Genomic DNA, 20,537 nt, shown 5'->3' on the forward strand with positions numbered 1-20,537 from the left:
AAAGGCTATTTACAATTTGTACAGAAACCAGATGGCAGTTATAAGAGTCGAGGGCCATGAAAGGGAAGCAGCGGTTGGGAAGGGAGTGAGACAGGGTTGTAGCCTCTCCCCGATGTTATTCAATCTGTATATTGAGCAAGCAGTAAAGGAAACAAAAGAAAAATTCTGAGTAGGTTTTAAAATCCATGGAGAAGAAATAGAAACTTTGAGGTTTGCCGATGACATTGTAATTCTGTCAGAGGCAGCAAAGGACTTGGAAGAACAGTTGAACGGAATGGACAGTGTCTTGAAAGGAGGATATAAGATGAACATCAACAAAAGCAAAATGAGGATAATGGAATGTAGTCAAATTAAGTTGGGTGATGCTGAGGGAATTGGATTAGGAAATGAGACACTTAAAGTAGTAAAGGAGTTTTGCTATTTGGGGAGCAAAATAACTAATGATGGTCAAAGTAGAGAGGATATAAAATGTAGACTGGCAATGGCAAGGAAAGTGTTTCTGAAGAAGAGAAATTTGTTAACATTGAGTATAGATTTAAATGTCAGGAAGTCGTTTCTGAAAGTATTTGTATGGAGTATAGCCATGTATGGTAATGAAACATGGACGATAAATAGTTTGGACAAGAGGAGAATAGAAGATTTTGAAATGTGGTGCTACAGAGGAATGCTGAAGATTAGATGGGTAGATCACATAACTAATGAGGAGGTATTGAATAGAACTGGGGAGAAGAGGAGTTTGTGGCACAACTTGACAAGAAGAAGGGACCGGTTGGTAGGACATGTTCTGAGGCATCAAGGGATCACAAATTTAGCATTGGAGGGCAGCGTGGGGGGGGGGGGGGGGGGTAAAAATCGTAGAGAGGGAGACCAAGAGATGAATACACTAAACAGATTCAGAAGGATGTAGGTTGCAGTAAGTACTGGGAGATGAAGAAGCTTGCACAGGATAGAGTAGCACGGAGAGCTGCATCAAACCAGTCTTAGGACTGAAGACTACAACAACAACAACAAGATGAGCTTGTAGTCACTAATCCGAATATCCATCTTAATGCCTGGGTTATTTGTTGCTAAGAAATCAAGTACGTTTTCATGGCCACATACACTTTGAGTGGACTCATCAACTAACTGCTCAAAATAATTTTTGGAGGAAGCACTTACTACAATTTTCATCAATGTTTTATACCTGCTGCCGACTTGGAACATGTTTTTTCATCAACATATTGAGGATAAATTGAAGTTGTTACCAATAATAAGTGTGTGAGTGGGGTACCTATTTGAGACAATACTTAAATTTTCTTTGAACCTTTCAGCAACTATTTTGTTTGAGTTGGGGGTGGGGGGTGGGTTTGGTGAAAGGAACCAATTATGAAACAACGGAACATCCAGGATGGAATAGCAGATATATTATGAAAAGGACAGATTGTTATTCACCATGTAAAGGAGACGTTCAGTTGCAGTCAGTCAGAACAAAAATACTGCTACACTATAGAGCTTTTCGTCAAAAGGCCATCTTCTAACATAGAAAACACACACACACACACACACACACACACACACACACACACGCGCGCGCGCACGAGTGACCACTTTGTCTGGCCACTGATGCCAGACTGTGTACACCAACAGTGATTGATGGGAAAAGCAATCTGTGGGTGTTGGGGGTAAGGAGGAAGCTGGGGCAGGGACAAGGGAGGATAGCAAGGTAGAGGTGGGGAAAGGTGTTGGTCTGCTTCTGGGAGAATACAGGAAGGTGATGGCTGCCTGTGTAGCTGCCTCGTGGTTGTAATGGAACCCTGATTTATTAAGGAACCTGATACCCCACCATTTTATGGTGCAAGACAAGGAATTTGCAGCCTATACAATTGCAGAACCATCTGAGCCTCTGACCCAGACCCTCCTCTTGGTTCATTTTCTGCTGTCATTAGACAGTAAAAGTTGCCCTTGCCTGTTATTTGGAGATGGCCATTCAAATCACTGGACAGATGTGTAGCAGTTGTGACCATATAGAAAGCCATGTGGTGCTTGCTGTCAAGACTGTATAGGAGATAAATTCTTGTAGCATATGGCCCTGCCTCTGATGTGATATGACATAGCAGTTACAGGACTGGTAAGGAAAGAGCTGAATGAATCACAGGGTGATATGTGAAATTTGCTGGTGGAAATAGAAGCTCTAGATACCATTCTCAAGTCTCTATCTTGAAGATTCATCAATTCCTATTTCTATTTCATTTCCTGCTCTATCTTTCTCCTCTACTTCATTTAGATATTTGCAGAGATGTATCTGCAATCACACTGTTTAATCAGAGCTTTCCCCATGTACTCCATTCACCTCCACTTGTCCACCACCTTCATTCTGTGCACCTATTTGTAATGTAAGCTGTCTCTCCCTGTTCCTGGGCAAAGATTGTCTGCCACATATCCCTCTTCTTCTTCTATCCCTCCATCATCCAAGCCTCCACTCCTTCATTACCATTATCACCATGTTCCATCCTTTCATTCCATTGAAGACAATCACTCACCCAAGTCAATCGTAGTGCCACAAGACCCTTTGTTCAACACTTCCTTTAAATCACAGCTTCTCACAGCACAAGCTTTCATTAACATGTCTTGTTTACAAATATCTTCGTACTTCAACATTTATAATGAATCTTATTATATTGCCACGTAGAAGAAGGTGTAATTAGATGAATGGCAAACACTAACTTCACTTAACGAAGGTTTATTCAGCACTTGCACATACAAGAGAGCGGAGCAAACTGCTTCCGGCCATAACACATACGGTATATATACAGTTACAGAACATTCCAGTTCAATGATTCTTGACATTTGTGGGTACTTATAGGACATACTCGAACCAAATATAGAAATTAAAATTTTACAGTTCAGGTGAGTTTTGAACTCACGGCCCTCCATGCAACAGTCTAGTATCATAACTGCTATACCACACTGACGGTGCTACTCAGTTTGTTCTGCGACATTGCTCCCTCCTTAACAGAACAGCGTCTCGGTGTTACGGCATCCTAGTCCAGGAACGAGTCATTGGTCCTGCATACTTCGACTCCCAATGACTGATGTTCACCCTGGCAGTGATCTTCTTAGAACCTCCTTTGCTGCTATGCTCTTCGTCACCTTTCCGATTGTTGCCTGTTGCTGGAACTTCGAATTTACCCTGGATTGCAGGATCCTTATAGGGCTTCATTCAAAGGATGTGGACTGTATCTCTGATTTTTCGTTGTCTTGTGTTGAGGTTGAAATCTTCAACTTCATAAGTAACATCAGATAACTGTCTTACAACCTTACAAGGTCCAAAGTAGTGCCTGAGGAGATTCTCAGAGAGACCAACCTTCCGGACAGGAGTGAAGATTCAGACGAGATCACCAGGCTGGCAAACAACAAGGTGGTGGCTCATGTCATACCTTCGGCGATCATTTTTTTGAACCTGCAGCATGCGGAGTCGAGCTAACTGCCGAGCTTCCTCAGCTCTGGTTAACACCTGGCCGATGTAGTCATCGTCCACGTCATCAGGATGTAACGGAAACACAGTGGCCATTGTCGTAGTCGCCTCACGCCCATACACCAGGAAAAATGGCATAAATCCTGTGGTGTCCTGTTTAGCGGTGTTGTAGACAAATGTCACAAAAGGTAGCACCTCATCCCAGTTGCTCTGCTCAGCATTGACGAACATTGATAGCATGTCAGCCAAGGTCTTATTTAGGCGTTCAGTAAGCCCGTTAGTGTGCGGATGGTAGGCAGTAGTCATGTGATGAGTAATGTTGCACCGATAGTTTATCGGTGTCACAAGATTCAATTGAAAAACTTTCCCTCGATCTGTAATTAATGACCTTGGGGCACCATGTTTTAATACAATGTCTTCCATGATGAATTTGGCTACCTCGAATGCTTTGGCTGTTTTCATGGCTTTTGTAATGGCATAGCATGTCAGATAATCGGTGCAAACAATATTCTATCTATTGCCGCTAGCATATGCTGGAAATCGTCCGAGGAGGTCAATCCCAACATGCTGGAAAGGCATTTCAGCTGGTAGAATTGGTATGAGTCGGCCAGGTGGTTTCTGAGGAACTGCCTTTCTCCTCTGGCACTCTCGACAGTGTGTGACATAGTGACAGACACTCCTAAATAAACCTGGCCAGAAAAATCTCTTGCGGATCCTATCGTATGTATTAATAAATCCTAAATGTACGGCTTCAGGTATGTCATGGAATTTCTGTAGAACATCTAAGCGCGTGTGTTAAGGAATGACTGGTAGCCACCTCTTTCCAAACGAATCAAAGTTTTACTTGGAAAATAATCCATTAACTACCTTAAATTGTCCTTTCACATCCTCTGACCGATTTAATGCAAGTGTAATTTGAGACATCTTGGCGTCCTTCTTACGCTCAGCAGGGAGATCCTGTAGTGCAGCGAGACAGTCACAATCTTCATCGAAGTCTTCATGGTCTTGCACAGGGTTTCTTGAGAGACAGTCGGCATCTTGGTGTTTTCTTCCACTTTTGTGCACTATGGTAATGTCACATTCTTGAAGACGTAGTGCCCACCTGGCGAGTCATCCTGTTGGATCCTTAAGAACTGTCAACCAACAAACTGAATGATGGTCTTGTAACAACTGTGAATGGCCTTCCATAGAGACACTGTCGAAATTTGCACATGGTTCAGATCACAGCAAGACATTCTCTTTCTCTAGTTGAGTAGTTTCTCTCGGCTTTTGTAAGTGTTCTAGAAGCATAGGCTATAACCTTCTCTTTTCCATCTGAAAATTGCACCCAGCACAGATCCCATACCCACTGGCATCTGTGTGTGTTCTGTAGGTGCTCTCTCATCATACAGACCAAGTACAGTGTCAGTCGTCAGAGATTTCGCAGCACATCAAAAGAATCTTGTTGAGCACCACCTCAGATAAATTTAGCACCGGCTTTTAACAACTCTTGGAGTGGCCTGGGTTTGATACAAAAGTCTTTGATGAAACAACGGTAATATGAACATAATCCGAGGAAGCTTCTCACATCTCTAATACTTTAAGGAACAGGAAATTCCGTTACAGATCTCACCTTTTCTGGGTATGGCTGCTCATCTTCATTTGACACAATGTGTCTAAGTATTTTGATTTCGTTTGCTCCAAAGAGACACTTTCTTGGATTAAGTTTCAGTCCGTCTTGTTGGAGACACTTAAGAACGGCCCTCAGTCTTTTTATATGTTCATCAAATGTATCTGAGAACACTATTATGTCATCTAAATAACAAGATACATCGTCCTGTTCAGGTAACATAGAAGATTATCCATCATCCATTCAAAAGTTGCTGGTGCATTACACAAACCAAGTAGCATTACCTTAAACTCATACAGGCCCTCAGGGGTGATGAATGCAGTTTTCTCACAATTAGCCTCATCTACTTCAATTTGCCAGTATCCCAAGTACATGTCCATGGTTGAGAAAAACTTAGCCCCCTTCAGACAATCTAGTGTATCGTCAATTCGTGGAAGGGGTTAACGTCCTTTTTAGTTATCTTATTAAGCTTCCTGTAATCAACACAAAAGCACCAATTGCCATCCTTCTTCCTGACGAGAACCACTGGTGATGACAATGGGCTCTGTGAAGGCTGAATGATGTCATTCTTCTTCATTTTCTCTACCTCGTTGCAAATTATTCGACGTTCTGTTGCTGACACACAGTATGCTCTGCGGCTTATTGGTTAACCGTCTCCAGTACTAATCCGGTACTTCACCATCGATTAGTCTAATTTGCTCTTCACATGCGGATTGAAGCATTCAGAGAACTATTGAAGAATGGCAAGTAGCTTCTTCTGTTGTTCCTTGGCGGGATCTGGTGATAATTGAGCTAGAAGATCTTGTTTCGTAGTGGTAGCGCCAATTTCGTTCACAGACTCGGCATGGGAGGTTTCTATGACACTCAGCTGTTCTGCAATTAACGGCTCAGCGTTGCTGTGCATATGCATCTTGGAAGGATCTGCGGTTCTCGGTGACAGTTAACTATCCCCAATTCACTGAATCTGTTCGTAAACGAGACGACGGAGGCTGGGATGACCAAGTTATTCTTCGGTTGTATGCTTCCCTTACATTCCACTACAAGATCCATGGGGTGATGCATGGTATGACACATGACAGTTACCTTTCTAGTGCTGACTGCAGGAATGATCACTTCATCCAGCACACATACTCTCCACGCGCTCTGATGTGCATCTTCCTGTCCGCAGTATCTCATCTCGTCTAACATAATCTTTGAGCGACCACAATCTATAATTGCCTGAGAAGCTTCCAAAAAGTCCCATCCAAGAATGATGTCATGACTACACTCTTGTAAGACGCTGAATTCTAAGGGCTGTGTATGGCCACTTATACCCACATGAATGACACATCTTCCTGTAGGTTTTACATATTTCCCATTAGCCACCATCAGCAGAGATGTTTTGTTATCGACGAATACGGTTTTCTGCAACTGACAACGGTACTTCTCCGAAATGACTGAATATGATGCTCCAGAGTCCACAAGAGCTTGGGCTGGTCGGCCATCCATGAGGATATCGACGTAGTTTCCTATCATTTTTGTAGTGATAGACGGCAGAGGATTTTGCTCTTCGGCCGCCTCACCTCCAAGAAAGGTTACACTCTTTAATTTTCCAGGTTGCGGATGCTACGTGATCAGCTGGAGCTTCTAAACAGCAGTGGAGACCTTGATCGATGTGTTGGGGAGCGTCCTCTCCTGCGGCTAGCTTGCGGCGATGGTGACCTACGTTGTCCTGCACCCACATCTCCTTGTTCATCTTCATTGTCCCGGAGTTGGCGTTGGCTAAGATTGATCTTCTGTCTTCTGGTACGGGCGTCATCAAATATCTGCTGCTTTCTTGACAATAGCACACCACATGTCCCGGTCGTCCGCAGTGGAAACATACTGATTGGTTATATTGTGTCCTCCAACCTCAGTCTTCCTTGGTGCCCAAACATGTTCCTCATACGGTATTGTAGGAATGTAACTTCGCCTGGGTCGTGACTTTTTCACCATTTGAAAGGGAAATGAAGGACAAGAGATTGGGTTCAATGTCTGTTCCGTTTCCTCCCTTATGACCTCTTGAAGCATCTCAGGTTTTTGCTCGCCGTGCAGTCCAAGTGCCTTCTGAACTTCCTCTCTCACTATCTGACGAAGAACACTTGTGAAATCAGTTCCTTCCTCCATCAAAGACATCGATATGACATTTGGAAGCTGTTCAAACTTCTTGCATGTAATTCTTTTTTCTTTAGGTCATTTATGTAGGAAAGGAACTGGTAGGGACCCAATCTCAAAATTTCCAGAACTCCTTCGCCAGTTATTTTCAAGTTTTAGGAGTAATTTCTTGACTTTGAAGTTATTGTTCTTTGTTTTCTGTCTGTCAAGTATGAGTTAAAGCAGTGTCTCTGATTCAGTATATATGTGATTTACATTTGAGTAATGAGTGGTTCACTGCAAAAGCTTTTGTCAGATCACAGAGTATTCCTGTGACTTTTCTGCCCTTATCTAACGAGGAGCGTGTCTTTTGAGTAAACTGATTGACTGCATTTACAGTTCCTTTTCCTTGTTGGAATCTGAACTAGTATTTAAAAATTATTTCATTTACAGTAAGAAAATTTTGAATTTGTTTTGTTGGAATCTTTTTGAACATTTTAGAAAGTACCAGCAGAAGAGAGATAGGACGGTATTCCCCATCTTCTGTCAATCCCTTTTTGAATAGGTGTTTTATCTCAGCATATTTTAATACATTTGAAAAACATCCCTGCTCAAAAGATTGATTTGTGATTGCTGACAGTGGTTGTGAAATGATGCTGTACACTCTCTGGATTACAGATGTCAGTGTTTCATCCTACCCAGATGGTGTTTTCTTTTTTAGAAACAGAATTTCGCTTTCCACATCCCTGTGGCTGATTTTTTTGTAAGATATTTTTGAGTTGATTTTCAAGCTTATGACTGTTTTTTTGTGACAAAATAAATACAATCTTGCAAGGGATGAAGTAAACATCTGCAGTGAATGACTTGAAACAGCTGCATGAACAATGGGGCCATACCAGAACATGGATACTCTAACAAATGTTAGCTAGAGCAATTGTTGAAAGACTTACTGTAATAAAACAAGATCTTTCTGTGAACCCTGTCATCTAGGCAAGGTGCATCAGCTTAAGTTCAGCAAAAACTACAAACACAGGTGAATTTATGTATCTACATGTACATCTACATCTATAGTCTGCAAACCACAATGAAGTTCATGGCAGAGGGTATATCTCGGAGTGCGGGAAGAGTGATTGTTCAAATCTGTAATAACAACGATAATGCTTTTAACTTATTCATGAACATACTAACAAGCTTAGTTCAAAACTGTTGCCCACAAATAATCAAAAAGATGAAAATAGATAGTGCACCAAGTAGAAAAAAGAAGCACAACTGGTTTACTTCTGAACTGCATGACCTGAGAAACACACTTATTGCCCTACATAAAATGGCTAAAACTGGTAACCTAGAATCGAAGTAGAGGTATAAAGAATCCAGGAAGAATTATAGAACTGAAATACAGACAGCAAAGCAGAGAGCCAATGATGCTTTCATTGAAAACTCCAGCAACAAATGCAAAGCAGCCTGGCAGGTAATAAACAAAATAGCAGGGAAGCATAAAAACAGACAAGAAATTCCAATAGTGCCAGAAAAATTAAATGAATTTTTTGTTAACAGTACTAAGTTCGAAGCTACTGTTACCTCTGCATCAGATGATGCAACTTCTGAAAGTTTTATCTACAACATTCCTGACCTAAATAACTTATCCTTTAAATGGAAACAGGTGACCTGCCAAACTGTATACAAAGTCGTCACAAACTTACATGGCTCATACAGTGAAGATCTCTATGGCATCTCCAACACCATCTTGAAACAAATAATTGACATTATTGTTGCCCCTCTTACCTTTCTGATCAATAGTACTTTTACAGCTGGAAAATTTCCTGAGGTCCTGAAGGCTACTATTGTTATCCCAATCTATAAAAAAGGAGAAAAAAAAAAAAACAAACATGAAAGTTACCGTCCAATATCCCTCATACCTATATTATCCAAGATAATAGAATGCTGCATTAAAACACAACTTTGCAACTACTTTGCTGAACAAAATCTTTTTTCCTCCTCGCTCTTTGGTTTTAGGCCAGGATTGTCTACAATAAATGCAGTAGAAACTCTTGTGACAGACATACTTGATGGCTTCGAGAACAATTCCATCACTTGTGCTGTACTACTAGATCTGAGTAAAGCATTTGATACTGTATCCCATGAAATACTAAGAAATAAACTAGAGTGCTATGGTGTCAAAAATAACGAACTGGCATTAATCAGATCATACCTGACCAACAGAACTCAGGTAGTTATAGTAAATAGCCAGCAATCAAATGCTCTACCAGTTATAAGAGGCGTGCCACAAGGCTCAGTGCTTGGACCTTTTCTCTTCCTGGTATACATGAATGACTTGCCTACTTTCATGCTTCACAAGTCAATAATATATGCTGACGACACAACCCTGATTACCTCAAATAACAAATTGGAGGAAGCGAAGAAACAAACAAAAGTAATGTTTGAAAAGTCTGCCATATGGCTCCACAGTAACAAGCTGATACTCAACAGTAGCAAGACTGAAACTATGTAATTCTTCTTGCACAATCTACAGGAAAAATTAAATGAGTCTGACTCTGTAAGACTTCTAGGAATCCACCTGGACCCGAAATTAACATGGAACACCCACACGGAACTGTTATGTACCAGACTATTTAGAGTAGTCTTTTTGTTAAGGAAACTAAAAACATTAGTTAGCAGAAAACAACTTTTATCTTCTTATTATGCCGTCTTTGAATCTCACTTACAGTATGGAATAAAATTATGGGGCAACTCAACTGGTGCTCAGACAGTGTTCATGTGGCAGAAGAAAGCAATTAGAGCAATTACAGGTATTAAAAGCCAAGAATCATGTCGAAAGCACTTTAAGGATCTTAACATTACCTTCTCTGTATATAAAAACGTGTCTTCTTTCCATAAAAAAACAAATACATACCTTACCTTCCAGAACAGATGTTCATTCACATGATACCAGATATAAAAACAATCTTGATGTAGACTTTACTGGGCTATCTAAGGTCCAAAGTAGCTTTAAGCAAACAGGATTAAAATTATATAACAAGTTACCACAATCACTGAAAGACCTACAAGGTGATGCCTTCAAGAAGCAGCTGCACAAATTGTTAGCTGATAAGTGTATCTATGAAGTAAAGGAATTAGAATGTAGTAGAGAGTGAGAGTAACAATGGTGTAAAGGAATTGGAATGTAGTAGAGAGTAACTATGATGTTAAGGAATTATAATGTAGAGAATAACTCTTTATCCTCATGTAATGTAATCTGAATGTAAATAGTTTCCCAATTTTAGATTCACTATCAAATGTAATGTCAAAACTGTCTATTTGAATAAATGTTGGCTAATGACAAGTAATAAATAAATAAATAAATCTTATCGCATTGTCATGATCCCTATGGGAGTGATGTGTAGGATGTTACATTATATTCCTAAAGTCATCATTTAAAGCCTCTTCTAGAAACCTTGTAAGCGGGCTTTCTCACGATAGTTTGTCTGTACTCAAGAGTTTTGTAGTTCAGTTTCTTCAGCATCTCTGCAACAGTCTCCCATGGATCAAGCAAAGCTGTAATCATTCATTGTGCCCTTCTCTGTACACATTCAATATCCTCCATTAGTCCTACTTGATATGAGTCACAATTACATGCAGTATTCTAGGATGGGATACATGAGTGATTTGTAAGAAATCTTGTTTCTACACTTATTGAATTTCACCGGTATTCTACCAAGAAACTGAAATCTATCACCTGCTTTTCCCATGATGGAGCATATGTGATAATTCAGTTTCACATTCACATAGGCTCACAATATGAAGGTGGTGGCAAGAGGAGGTGAATGGTGGATGATTTGGTCGATTCCAACTATGTTATAGTCATAATATACAACATTTCTTCTTTTTGTGAAATGCCCAATTTTACATTTCTGGACATTTAAAGGAAGTTAGCAATCTTTACACAACTTTGAAAGTTTATCAGGATCTGACCGATTATCTTTGCAGCTTCTTTCAGACAGCACTTTGTTGTAGGTAACAGTCTGAGGGTAACACTAATACTCTCAGCATAGTCACTGATATACAGTGTGAACAGCAAGTTACATTTACCCCTATTTATGACAATCCAAGGTAACATGCTGTGTCCTCTCTACCAAAATATGCTCATTTTATTCACAAATTTCGCTATTACTCCTTACTTCATAATGTAAGTGTAGACCAGTTGTGGCTTGAATTCAGAGAAATAATATCGGCAGCAGTTCAGAGAATTATACCAAATAAATTAACAAATTACGGAGCTTATACCCCAAGGTACACAAAACAGGTCAGAAAATTGTTGCAGAAACAATGTAAAAAAGCATGCCAAATTTAAAAGAACAAAACCCCCCCAAGATTGATGATCTTTTACAGAAGTTTGAAATTTAGCTCAGACTTCATTAGGAGATGCTTGTAATAGTTTTCACAATGAAACCTGACAGAAAATCCAAAGAGATTCTGGTCATATGTAAAGTATACTGGGGGCAAGACACAATCAATGCCCTCTTAACGTGATATCAATGGAAATACTATTGATGACAGTGCTGCTAAAGCAGAGTTACTAAGCACGGCCTTCCAAAATTCCTTCACCAATGAAAATGAAGTAAATATTCCATAATTTGAATCAAGAACGGTTGACAACATGAGTAACTTAAAAGTAGGTGTTCTTGGAGTAGTGAAGCAACTTTTAAATCACTTCATAAAAGCAAGTCTTCTGGTCAAGTTTGTATACCAATTAGGTTCCTTTCAGAGTATGCTGATGTACTAGCTCCATACTTAATAAGTGTGTATCGTATGCTCCCTCAACGAAAGATCCTTATTGAAAGACTGGAAACTTGCACATGTCACACCAATATTCAAGGAAGGCAGTAGGAGTAATTCACTAAATTACAGGTCCATATCATTAACGTCAGTCTGCAGCAGGATTTTGGAACACATATTGTGTTTGAACATTATGAATTACCTTGAAGAGGACAGTCTATCAGCACACAGTCAATACGGATTTAGAAAATATTATTCTTGTAAAATACAACTAGCTCTTTACTCACACAGTGTGTTGAATGCTATCGACAAGGGATTTCAAATTGATTCTGTATTTCTAGATTCCCAGAAGGCTTTCAACACCTTATTTCACAAGCGACTTGTAATCAAATTGCAAGCTTATGGAATATCATCTCAGTTATGTGACTGGATTCATTATTTCCTGTCAGAGAGATCACAGTTTGTAGTAATTGACAGAAAGTTGTTGAGTAAAACAGAAGTGATTTGTGGTGTTCCCCAAGATAATGTTACAGGCCCTCAGTTATTCCTTATCTATATAAATGATTTAGGAGAGAATCTGAGCTGCCATCTTAGGTTGTTTGCAGGTGATGCTGTCGTTTATCATCTAGTAAAGTCGTCTGAAGATCAAAATCAATAGCAAAATGATTTGTATAAGACATCTGTATGATGCAAAAATTGGCAATTGACTCCAAAAAATGAAAAGTGTGTGGTCATCCATGTGAGTGCTAGAAGGAATCTGTTAAACTTCAGTTACATGATTAATCAACCAATTCTAAAGGCCCTAAATTCAACTAAATACCTAGGAATTACAATTATGAACAACTTAAATTGGAAAGAACCCATAGAAAATCTAGGGAATGTGAACCAAAGACTACATTGTATTGGCAGAACACTTACAAGATGCAACAAATGCCTACACTATGCTTGTCCATCCTCATTTGGAGTACTGCTGCATGATGTGGGATCCTTACTAGATAGGATCAATGGATTACATCAAGGAAATTCAAAAAAGGGCAGCAAGTTTTGCATGATCAAGAAGTTGGAGAGAGAGTGTCATAACATGATACAGGATTTGGAGTGGACATCATTAAAACAAAGGCGTTTCTGACTGCAGTGGTATCTTCTCACAAAATTTCAATCACCAACTTTCTCCTCCAAATGAGAAAATATATTGTTGATGCTGATGACATAGGGTGAAAGGATAATATAATAAAATAAGGGAAGTAAGACCTCATATGGACAGATATAGGTGTTCATTTTTTTCATTACGCTGTTCAAGAGTGGAATAACAGAGAATTGTTTTGAAACCTAAAATCTACAATAGTGTCCAAAAATTGATTGTTACACAGACAGCAAATAAAAAAATAAAACATTTATGAGGCGCCTCAGTGTGATTTGCACATTAGATATATAAATGTAGATGTAGATCATACTTTTGATAATAAGCATAGATTTGGTTCTGAGTCAAATGCCTTTTGGAAATCGAGAAATACTGCATCTATCTGACTGCCTTGATCCAAAGCTTTCGGAGTGTTGTGTGTGAAAAGAGTGAGTTGGGTTTTGCACGATCGATGTTTTCGGAATCTGTGCTTGTTGGCATGGAGGAGGTATTTTGTTTAAAGTAGCTCATTATGCTTGAGCTCAGAAATTGTTCCCAGTTTATACAACAAATCAATGTCAAGGATATTGGAGGGTAGTTTTGTTGATCACTTCTACTACTTTTTTTCCAAGGACTAGGCATATAAGAACTGAAGCAATTACACAAAATTAGATTTCTATGAAGGCAAAAAAAAAACACTGTGGTTAAAATTACAAATTTCCTAAAACTTTTTGAGGTTATAGTAACTAGAAAACTGAAAAATAGAGTATAATTTATGATGAATTTTGATAATATATATTCCTGTTGAAAGGGAAAACTAGACTTCACACAGGATGTTAATTACAATGTGTGCTACAATAACTAAATCATAAATGCCCATTTACAGTGAATTAGTTTATGCAAAACCAATGGTAAATTCCAGACATTGTCAAAAATGTACATTTATTGGCATTGATATACAGTGAAGTTTACGGTGATCTATTCTTCGGCAGCAACTGCGAATCACAAATGCTGATCGGATGTCTGCAGTCTTATGTCAATTGAATCAGTTGGCGGTGCAAATTTTCTTGTCAAATTTAAAGATGACTGATCTGGATACAGGACTGCTTATTTTCCCAGTCACAAATCTGATTCCATTCATAAATTCTGTGAATTCAACACTCTTGTATTGAACAGGTGTTGTCAAAGAATCAAAATGATGTGTGTGGATAATGGTACTAGGTATGTTAACTATGACACGAAGGGAGCTTCTCAGAAACTTCGGAATCCAGCTGAAAATGATCACTCCACACTCTTCAGAACAGAATAGCAATTCAGAGAGAGAGAGAGAGAGAGAGAGAGAGAGGTGGTGGTGGTGCTGGTGGTGGTGGTGGGGAGGGGGGGGGGGGGGTTGGCACTGTTACATACTAACATGTGATGAATGGAAAAATATGATTACTAACAATATTTTTTCCCTGGTTACTAAGAATATTTCATACCCATGCACCATGGACCTTGCCATGGCTTGGTGCCTTAACGATACAGATAGCCTACCACAGATGACACTACAAAGGAGGGGTATCAGTTGAAAGGCCAGATAAAAATGTGGTTCCTGAAGAGGGGCAGCAGCCTTTTCAGTAGTTGCAGCGCCAACAGTCTCGATGATTGACTGATCTGGCCTTGTAACATCAACCAAAACGGCCTTGCTGTGCTGGTACTGCAAATGGCTGAAAGCAAGACAATGGTACAAACGTAATTTTTCCTGAGGGCATGCAGCTCTACTGCATGGTTTAATGAGGATGGCATCCTCTTGGGTAAAAGATCTCCAGGGGCTGTGTGTGTGTGTGTGTGTGTGTGTGTGTGTGTGTGTGTGTGTGTGTGCGCGTGCGCCCACACACACACACACACACACACACACACACACACACACACACATGGGGGGAATCTTCTTGGTAACAAAAACAATATACCTCTTTTGATAGTTGTTAGTTATTTTGGGCATGCAGTATTTATTTATAACAAGGTTTTGGTATTATCATTAGCATTTCAGTTTTCTCTCCACTTTTTTCATATTTTCTGTATACATATTTGATAATTTAAAAGTAATTTCCAGTGTAGTTTGAAATCATATTTTGTTAAAAGCTACTATTTTACATGCTTTCAAAACAATATTGGTTACTTTCATATGATGAATGATGGTTGCACTTCATTGTTTGTCTCTGTGTCCTTATTGTGTCTCCCCTATTCCTCTTCATCTGGTATTTTAAGTGTTGTCATTGCTTGTGTTAGTGCCACTATGTTCATGTCTTTGTCCTTCCATACATTTGTAATAACTGTTATTGAGGAAACTGATTGTTTTAAGAGTTATTATTCTACTTTTTAATACTTGTCATAAGTTTTGTTTTTCCCTGTCATCTAGTGATGAGCAGATATCACACTGCACATTGAAAATGGCATAATAGCCAAAAGTGGCCAGTAGTCAAACATATATAATAATTGTAATTGAAGGTGGAAAATATTGCCATCTATCGTTGTTTATTTTGTTGTGAGTACATTTATTCTTTCATTTTGCTTAGTTTTATTGTTAGTCTTTGCTTGAATTGTACTAAGTCTTTGTTCTATTAGCGAGTTACTCAGGATTACAATTCTCCACAGCAACCAGAGTTGGTGCGCCGAGATATCAAGTTTGCTAGATCTTTACCGATAGCAAAGTTGAAGTTCCCTTTTCCTCACATGGTTGCTGTTGTAGTTCGAGAACACAGTAGAAGAAATTTGCAGCTCATGGCTCAGGGCACTGCAGACATCATACTAGACGCATGCATTGAGTTCTGGGATGGTTATGATTTATGTCCACTAACTGCAAGTGACAGGTAAGCATCAGTTCTTATAGATTGATGACGTAACTTACTTTAGAGCATGTCACTTTTATTGTGTACAAGTTAAGTACCCCCACAATATAGGTCACATTTACTTTTGTGTATAGAATGAGATTTCATGTTATGATTATCAAGAGTTCCACAGACTGAGAGATTACTATTGCTTATTGTAGTAAAGCATTTGTGATGTGTCCCTCTGAGGGCATCTTAAACTTTCTGGAGATAGGAGAAAACATTTTCCATAGAGATTGACACTCCAGGAGACCTGTTGTAGGTCCAGACACATTGTTGGACTGCAGGGTCTGCAACATATTATTCTTAACCTTCAGCGTCTGAGACACATTGGAGGCCCTATTCAAAGAGAACAAGAAAATTTGTGACTCAAGAAGACATAATTTTTGCAGATCTCAGCAAACTATATGTTACTCAAAGTAATGCAGGAACACTTTTAGAGAGGAAAATTCTTGTTGAGTACATGTTTTGGTAGAATGTGAAAAGAGCATTTTATCTGATGGCAATAAAAGTTGCTGAAAAAATAATTTGACTGACAAGATGAAAAATGTGCACTGACTAATCTTATGTAAAGTGGCAATCCTGCATTGGTTATGTACACACATGATGATTCTCAGTAAGAATCACAGCCATTAGACCCATATCTCAGCCCCATTCAGCCACTTCAACACTTGGTCCCGGTGACACCAAATGGCTGCCTATCACTAAACATATCATGAACATTGTGCAACAGCTGATGTCACCCAGAGGCCAGTGACCAGCTGGTACTGACATAAAGTAACACACTCAGGGAAATGTCCACCTGCAATGTTCGATTTCTCTCAAACCAATAACATAATGAGCAAATTATTGTTTTCCTTTTCCCTTTCTACTCTTTTGTTCTCTCTCTCTCTCTCTCTCTCTCTCTCTCTCTCTCTCTCTGTCTCTCTTTAAATGAAGTGTTTGGTGGAGAGATATTGTTCATTTCAGAATAGGTTTTGTAAAGGGTAACAGCAATCAGTTTAGCTATTTCCGCAATCAGATAAATTTTGTAAAAGTAAAAATGCTTGAAATATATGAAAAATACATTCCTGCAACTGGTGGACTTACTCATTTTATTTTGTATTGATTGAAAATGTCGCAGTCAAGTGCAAATTTTTATAGTTAACAGATGTAATTAATACAAGTCAGCCTATCAGACTGAACAATGTAGCAAATCTGTCATCTCTAATGAAATTCGAGAATGAGCTTAACGAGGTGTTTTCTATATAAATTCACTAGATAAATGGTTCCCATTGTAGTTCTCAGATACTAAAGAGCTTAAATATCATGGTTTTGTTGGAAATGTCATGTTGTTTTCCTCTCACCAGCAGATGTCTGTCCATTCTGGTTTAAGGGAGAGTACACTATATGTCAATCTCACCAGACAAAAAATTAGTCACACCAGTGCACACATGCAGACAAATTGTCGAGCCTTTACAGATGGTGCAGTGATCAAGTCAAGTGCTCAGCCACGTTTGCACTGCCTCTTACTGAACATAAGGCAATAGCAATCAGTGAGACATTTATGCTTCAGGTGGACATTGTACATAAACATGGATAAGCATAAGGACGTGGCAGAGTAGCAAAAATAGGCAATGTGTTTGGCCGTGCGAGTGGTGATACGGTGTGTGAAGCTGCTGCATTTGTTGGTATTTTGGGCGGTCTGTTCATCGTGTTTACAACTAGTTGTGATGTAACACATATGGCCATGAAACACGACATCAGATCTGTGGCCGGAAAAAGATCCTGATCGAGAGGGCCTAGAGATGCTTTTTGCAGCTTGTTAATCAGAATCACTTCCAAACCCAACAGGATTGCTGCAGATGGTGAATGAAGGTCCAGCCCCACCTGTTAGTGGGAGAACATTGCAGCAGAAACTGCATGCAATGAACATTTGGTGTCAGTCACCTTGCAAGAAGCCATTGCTCACTAAGGAAGATAAAGGTATCAACAACGAAGTTCACCAGACTGAAAGAATTTGTGACTGGTTTTCTGAACAGTCCCCCACCCAATTTCAATGTGGTTGGCCTGCAAAATAACCTCGGTTGAACCCCATGGAAAATCTGTGGGACATGTTGGAACATGTTGGAACAGTGTGTAGCTTGCCAACATCAGCCTTCCTGCAATTTGGTGGAATTGCACGATAAAATCCTCAATGAGTAGCATAATATGGATGTGACATACCTGCACAACCTTCTGAACTCCCTAAATAAATCCAGATGGTTATCAAGTCCAGGGGCGGAATACTAGTAATATGAGTATATTATTAAATTACACTTGTTATGATTTCTCTAGGGATGACTAATTTCTTCTCCATTGAGCCTCGTATGTTATTCAAACCATGAAACCGTGGTATGACTATGTGGCCACATACACGACATACTGTGAGGTATAAAAGTTAACCTTAGATGAATAAAAAATAAATCTCAGGTATATGAATTATCAGTATTACACAATAACAACCACTTGTGATCATTATATTTAATCAAATAAGCTGGTATGTTAGATTTTGGATGATTTTCATCTGGATCTTTTCTAGGATACATTTGAGTAAAACTGTGCTTGTGCTGCATATTTTTGACATTTTCTACAAAGAATAAACAAACAAAAAGCAGGAAGTATAGGTTTGACTATATTTTACAGCTGAAATACATCTTAAGTGTTATCCTTCCACTATTTACTGGTCCATATGGGGAGGGGGGGGGGGGGGGTGTAGCTATAACCATAAGCTCTGTGTACTTGCTTCAATGGACACTTTGAACTGAGTCTGTGTGGTGTTGTGTACAATCGAAATGATGAACGAAATACTCCAGACTGCACCCGAGTTCATTTGTATTTCCCTGACATCTTGTAAGACAAAAAATGAACTCTGGGATTCAAGTAAAAAAATCTCAGCAGTTGGAAATTAGCCAAATGTTTGCTATAGTAAGACCGTTAACAGTTACGCAAATTAGGGGACAGATTCACGATGCTACGCAAATCAGACCCAAGTGGGTTTGTATTAAAACTGCACAGGGTGTGTGACACACTCATACAATGGCCCTTATATAAATCCTATATGAGATGGCTGATCTCTCATATAATTTATTTATTAGATTAATTGATAATAGTTCCCCTCCAAAAAATATGATGGAAAAGGATTCTGGTAAGTGTGACTGTTTAATAGATAAACGCCATCATAAAAAAATTGTAATCACATTTATTTTCTATAAATGGAACACAAAATTCTTCACGAATTTGTACAAGGAACAATCATGTACATGAACATAAACCAACATTGCTGCAGATGGTGAATGAAGGTCCAGCCCCACCTGTTAGTGGGAGAACATTGCAGCAGAAACTGCATGCAATGAACATTTGGTGTCAGTCACCTTGCAAGAAGCCATTGCTCACTAAGGAAGATAAAGGTATCAACAACGAAGTTCACCAGACTGAAAGAATTTGTGACTGGTTTTCTGAACAGTCCCCCACCCAATTTCAATGTGGTTGGCCTGCAAAATAACCTCGGTTGAACCCCATGGAAAATCTGTGGGACATGTTGGAACATGTTGGAACAGTGTGTAGCTTGCCAACATCAGCCTTCCTGCAATTTGGTGGAATTGCACAATAAAATCCTCAATGAGTAGCTTAATATGGATGTGACATACCTGCACAACCTTCTGAACTCCCTAAATAAATCCAGATGGTTATCAAGACCAGGGGCGGAATACTAGTAGTATGAGTATATTATTAAATTACACTTGTTATGATTTCTCTAGGGATGACTAATTTCTTCTCCATTGAGCCTCGTATGTTATTCAAACCATGAAACCGTGGTATGACTATGTGGCCACATACACGACATACTGTGAGGTATAAAAGTTAACCTTAGATGAATAAAAAATAAATCTCAGGTATATGAATTATCAGTATTACACAATAACAACCACTTGTGATCATTATATTTAATCAAATAAGCTGGTATGTTAGATTTTGGATGATTTTCATCTGGATCTTTTCTAGGATACATTTGAGTAAAACTGTGCTTGTGCTGCATATTTTTGACATTTTCTACAAAGAATAAACAAACAAAAAGCAGGAAGTATAGGTTTGACTATATTTTACAGCTGAAATACATCTTAAGTGTTATCCTTCCACTATTTACTGGTCCATATGGGGAGGGGGGGGGGTGTAGCTATAACCATAAGCTCTGTGTACTTGCTTCAATGGACACTTTGAACTGAGTCTATGTGGTGTTGTGTACAATGGAAATGATGAACGAAATACTCCAGACTGCACCTGAGTTCATTTGTATTTCCCTGACATCTTGTAAGACAAAAAATGAACTCTGGGATTCAAGTAAAAAAATCCCAGCAGTTGGAAATTAGCCAAATGTTTGCTATAGTAAGACTGTTAACAGTTACGCAAATTAGGGGACAGATTCACGATGCTACGCAAATCAGACCCAAGTGGGTTTGTATTAAAACTGCACAGGGTGTGTGACACACTCATACAATGGCCCTTATATAAATCCTATATGAGATGGCTGATCTCTCATATAATTTATTTATTAGATTAATTGATAATAGTTCCCCTCCAAAA

At 39.1% G+C, this 20,537-nt stretch overlaps 1 protein-coding gene across 17 annotated transcripts in view; it reads left to right on the top strand.

The window, feature by feature from the left end:
• The window catches only part of LOC126236282 (transmembrane protein 94), a 538,855-nt gene that overhangs the window by 201,733 nt on the left and 316,585 nt on the right, over positions 1-20,537 (top strand). For all 17 annotated transcript variants that reach the window (XM_049945449.1, XM_049945454.1, XM_049945456.1 and 14 more), the window contains exon 13: positions 15,703-15,917. In XM_049945449.1, the coding sequence (XP_049801406.1) occupies positions 15,703-15,917 (215 nt within the window). The remainder of the gene's footprint in view (positions 1-15,702; positions 15,918-20,537) is intronic.

This window comes from Schistocerca nitens, chromosome 2 (genome assembly GCF_023898315.1).
Source record: "Schistocerca nitens isolate TAMUIC-IGC-003100 chromosome 2, iqSchNite1.1, whole genome shotgun sequence".
NCBI classification, from domain to species: Eukaryota; Metazoa; Arthropoda; class Insecta; order Orthoptera; family Acrididae; genus Schistocerca; species Schistocerca nitens.